This window comes from Sprattus sprattus, assembly GCF_963457725.1.
Source record: "Sprattus sprattus genome assembly, chromosome: 21".
Lineage (NCBI taxonomy): Eukaryota > Metazoa > Chordata > Actinopteri > Clupeiformes > Clupeidae > Sprattus > Sprattus sprattus.
In genome coordinates, this window is record NC_137919.1 from 910,921 (window position 1) to 915,650 (window position 4,730).

The following is a 4,730-nucleotide window of genomic DNA, read 5'->3' on the forward strand; positions in this document are numbered from 1 at the left end:
AGAAAGAGAAAGAGATAGATATAGAGATAGATAGATAGATAGATAGAGAGAGAGAGAGAGAGAGATAGATAGAGAGAGAGAGAGAGAGAAAGACAGAAAGAAAGAGAGAAAGAAGAGCTGTAAGGGTCTCTGACCTGCAACGATGGCAACACCCAAGTAGCTCACAGTGGTCCAGAATATGGCAAGCAGTGTCCCCTTTGGAATCGCTGATTCTGGATCCTAATTCACACACAAAAAAAAAATGACAAGAAGAAAATATGTGTTTTGGCTGAAAAGATGTTAATTTCCTTCTGCTATTGGTTGGGGACTTCTCATCCTCTGACTGTCACATGCACATAGCCAGAAACCTAACCAATTGTAAAACTGCCCAACCATAGATCATTGCAGCAAGATACAACAACAACGGCCAACTGACTGGTGCAGCATGCCGTACAAGGGATCAGTAAAGGCACTCCTTCACAATACAATTCATCACCTGTAATATTTTTCCTGCTGCAGACACACCTTCAGATCTCCACAGATGTTGACTCCTGAGAGGATGCCTGTGGCGGCCGGGAAGAAGATGGCAAACATCTGGAAGAAGCCTGCGTCTGATCCCCTCCAGTCAGGCAGGAGATTGGACACGAAGATCTCCTCTGGAAAAGGACAGACCAGGCCGTTACTGATCAACAACAGGACAAACCAGGCCATTACTGATCGACAACAGGACAGACCAGGCCATTACTGATCAACAACAGGACAAACCAGGCCATTACTGATCAACAACAGGACAGACCAGGGCGTTACTCTTCAACAACAGGTGTCTTTTCATACTCTCCTCTCACAATATACATCATGAAACCATTCAGTGTCAGAACATAGTTGGATACGTTCATACATAAATAGACCATAATATGCCAATATTGCTCTTAAAGAATTTAGCAGGGTATGTTTACCTTTTTATTTCTCCATTTTATTCATCTTATTGATGATGTCATTGAAATCACCTTACAATTAAAAAAATGTACTTGAAGTGTTTTGTGAACAGTGACTGACTGAGTTACACCTGAGTGTAACCTCCGAACTCACTGCTATAGCCTGAGTTTGACCTCTGAACTCACTGCGATATCCTGAGGGTGCTCTCTGAACTCTGAACTCACTGCGATAGCCTGAGTGTGACCTCTGAACTCACTGCTATAGCCTGAGTGTGACCTCTGAACTCACTGTGATAGCCTGAGTGTGACCTCTGAACTCACTGTAATAGGCTGAGTGTGCTCTCTGAACTCTGAACTCTGAACTCTGAACTCACTGCGATAGCTGAAGAATCCAGTGGCCTGCTTGTCCTCGCTGGCAGGGATCACAGTGCCCACAAAGTAGTTGGCAAAGGAGACGAGCAGCACAGCGAAGAAGAGGAGCTGGGCCTGGACACAGAGACAACACACACACACACACACACACACACACACACACACACACACACACACACACACACACACACACACACAAACATATATGAATGGCCTGTGCACACACAAAGACAACATTCGTCACACACGTCACACACATCACACACGTCACACATGAAGGACTCAGTTGGGCTTTAAAATTAATATTGTATCATCATCATCATCATCATCATCATCATCATCATCATCATCATCATCATCCTCAGACTCATCACCATCAACATCAACATCATCATTATCCAATATGACAGACAACAGAGTTGTACCCTTGATGAAGCGTTGGATGATGGTGTTTGGAGCAGTCAGATGGACAGTTACCTTAGACTCCCATTCCATACCAGCCAGCGATATCAAGAGCAGAGCCGTGACTGTCAGCACACCTATTATTCTCACATCATTGGTTGGGTCGACCATCTGTGCGTTGTATTCCTGTAACGACATACTCATGGTTAAATGGGTCCTCTGATGCTCATCTTCAATGTTAATCATTTTATTTTTGAAGTCTACTAGAATAGATGTAGATGCTTCAATGATCCAAAAATGCCTTTTTTTTCTCATACTGAGCAACTCTCTTCACCCTCTGTCTGAAACGTTTCATCAGAGCTCCTGTCTTTAAGCCCCCCAACCCCAATAAGCCCACACACACACACACACACACACACACACACACACACACACACAGAGCTCCTGTTTTTAAGCCTCTGCAGTCCGATGCCTTTTAGACTTTTCTAAGTTTTCTTCATCAGAGCTCCTGTCTGTAAGCCCCCCAACCAGGGCCGGAGTGGGGCCACTTTTCAGCCCGGGAATTTCAGGCCTATGACCGGCCCACTTTTTCCATGGAAGCGGAAATTGGATAAATGAAGCAACGGTTCAGCTCTTACTATTCTGATTTTTTTTTTTTATTAATACCATGGTTCAACAAATAATGTAAAGGTTAAATAATAATCCACTTAAACTGAGAAGTCAACAAAAAATATTCCGCTATTCCACAAGGATAGGTTGATAATTAACAAAAGAAGAAATAAATAAATAAAGCATTTGAAACCTATCCCACTCTTCAACAACGAGGATATTGATCTAATGTTTACAGTTCAACTCACAGTACAGTAAACAGTATCTACAGCATCAGTAACCGCCTAAGCATTGCACTGGTTTCAGCCACTTTATCAACCTGTGTGATGGACAAAGTCAACCCAAACTTATATGCTTACCTAATGACATGATAAGCATCTGTGAGGAGGTTGTACAGTGAGAGTATTAAATTGGCACAAATGGCACAGTTCTTGCAGGAGGAACAGGTCCTGCTTTCAAGCTCCATCTCTGGTTCTTCCTTATAGTCCGCCACTATCCTCCTGACCTTCCTGTGCCATCTCGGTAGCCTACATGCCCTGACAGTACAACCTTCAAGAGAGAACTTTTTCAGTCTCTCCCACTGGTATGCCAGGCTAGACAGCTCAGTTTGTAATGTGCTAACAGTAGCTCTGTAATCAAACGTAAGACGACATTTGCTGATTTCCTGAAGTGCTGAGTTAGGGAGCCCATCTATCTTTATTTCAGGAATGTTTTTAGGGTCAAGACAAGCTAAATCTGAGGCAAGTTTTGCATTTGCTGAAAACCTCCTATCCATGCTACCTGCCAGTGTCCAGAATAACATTATGGACATTCACTTCAAAAGCAACATCAGATGAGACAACTGGTTCATCATCTAAAATCTCCCCTGGCATTATTTTCTTTCATCAAGCACGGTCATATATAGGCTACTTCTCTTTCTTACATTAAATAACTTTAATTCATATTGTTTATTTGGTTATCCTCTCTACCTGTCCCTGTAGTCATGGCCTCCAATATTGCACATTTCGTGCTCATCATTTTCAGCAGGAATCATTTTACCATATAATGGGTGACATAAAAAGGCTAATATTTCAATTAAATGTAATATTTTGCTAGCGAATAGGTTTACAACGCTACAACGATATTAACCAACGCTACAATGCTAGCCGAATATTTACGTCGATACATTAGGCCTATGTCTCTCTTCTCTTACCAGTTGCCACTTGTGTTTTTACCTCTTGACAATAAATCGGTAAACTTGGCACATTTGGCAGCATCCTCCTCCAATGCCTTTCTTTATTTCAAACTGGCTTTTTCAGCCCCTCCTATGGCCTTTTCCTCCCATCCATCCTCCCTGCCTCGTATCGTTACGTTTGGGCCGGCCCAGCAGCAGTCTCTAATGAGAACACTTTTTGGAAAAGACGGGCTGTGGACCCAACCAACTCTATTTGGGAGGGGAGAACTTCCTCGCATGGTACAACCCATGCAGAGGCTGCGGTGTCAGAATGTGAAACGTGTTTAGCCTACTTTAAGAGAAGATGAACGAACGTGACAAATGTCAAAAAATTAAATTCTCGACCGGCCCAGAAGTGAAGCGGCCCAACGGGAAAGCTCCCGATTCTCGCGATTACCCACCCCGGGCCTGCCCCCAACCCCAATGAGCCCACACACACACACACACACACACACACACACACACACACACACACACACACACACACAGAGCTCCTGTCTGTAAGCCCCCCAACCCCAATGAGCCCTGTGTGCTCTGAACTGTCAGCTTCACAATCTGAATGAATGTTGGTGGTGGTCGGAGGGGTCGTTGGCGCTGATTGCCTGCCACGCTTCCGTCAGTCTGCCCCAGGGCAGCTGTGGCTACTGATGTAGCTTACCACCACTGGTATGATCGTCTGAATGAATGGACTGGGCCCAGTTTCCCGATAACGACGTATCTTAACGGCCTACGTGGATTTTGGCGACATCATAGACTCATCATTGCCGTAAGTGCGGTGTCGGGAAACCGCTCTGCAATATCCCTCTTACGACCGATTTCAAGTCCTTTTTAGCGTTCGGGAAACTAGGCCCTGGTCCGGACTACTCTGTAAAGCGTCTTCGGGTATCTAGAGAAGCGCTATATAAAATTGAAATTGATTGATTGATTGACAATGGCAATTACAATTGTGTCACGATACTGTGTCATCATGTAGCAGTATGGTAAAATGTAACACTGATAATGTTAGTATTACAGAATATCTATCACTGCAAGCAGGTGCTTAGAATAAAATGGAGAGAATCGATTACCAGGAGAAGGTCTCGGACAGTTTCAGCAAATCCGACGGTGTTCAGCGCACACGCCAGGGCGTTGGCAAAGGAGAAGACCACCCCAATGGGACCCCCCATCTCAGGGCCCAGGGTTCGGGAGATCATGAAGTAAGCGCCCCCTAGAGTTTGGAA

At 44.4% G+C, this 4,730-nt stretch overlaps 1 protein-coding gene across 1 annotated transcript in view; it reads right to left on the minus strand.

Moving 5' to 3' along the window:
• Positions 1-4,730, minus strand: part of LOC308382337 (solute carrier family 12 member 3-like) — a gene marked incomplete at both ends in the record, with an annotated part of 16,461 nt that overhangs the window by 10,220 nt on the left and 1,511 nt on the right. The window contains 5 exons of the mRNA XM_080860059.1: positions 135-219; positions 505-635; positions 1,289-1,400; positions 1,764-1,874; positions 4,578-4,717. Coding sequence (XP_080716185.1) covers positions 135-219; positions 505-635; positions 1,289-1,400; positions 1,764-1,874; positions 4,578-4,717 — 579 coding nt within the window. The remainder of the gene's footprint in view (positions 1-134; positions 220-504; positions 636-1,288; positions 1,401-1,763; positions 1,875-4,577; positions 4,718-4,730) is intronic.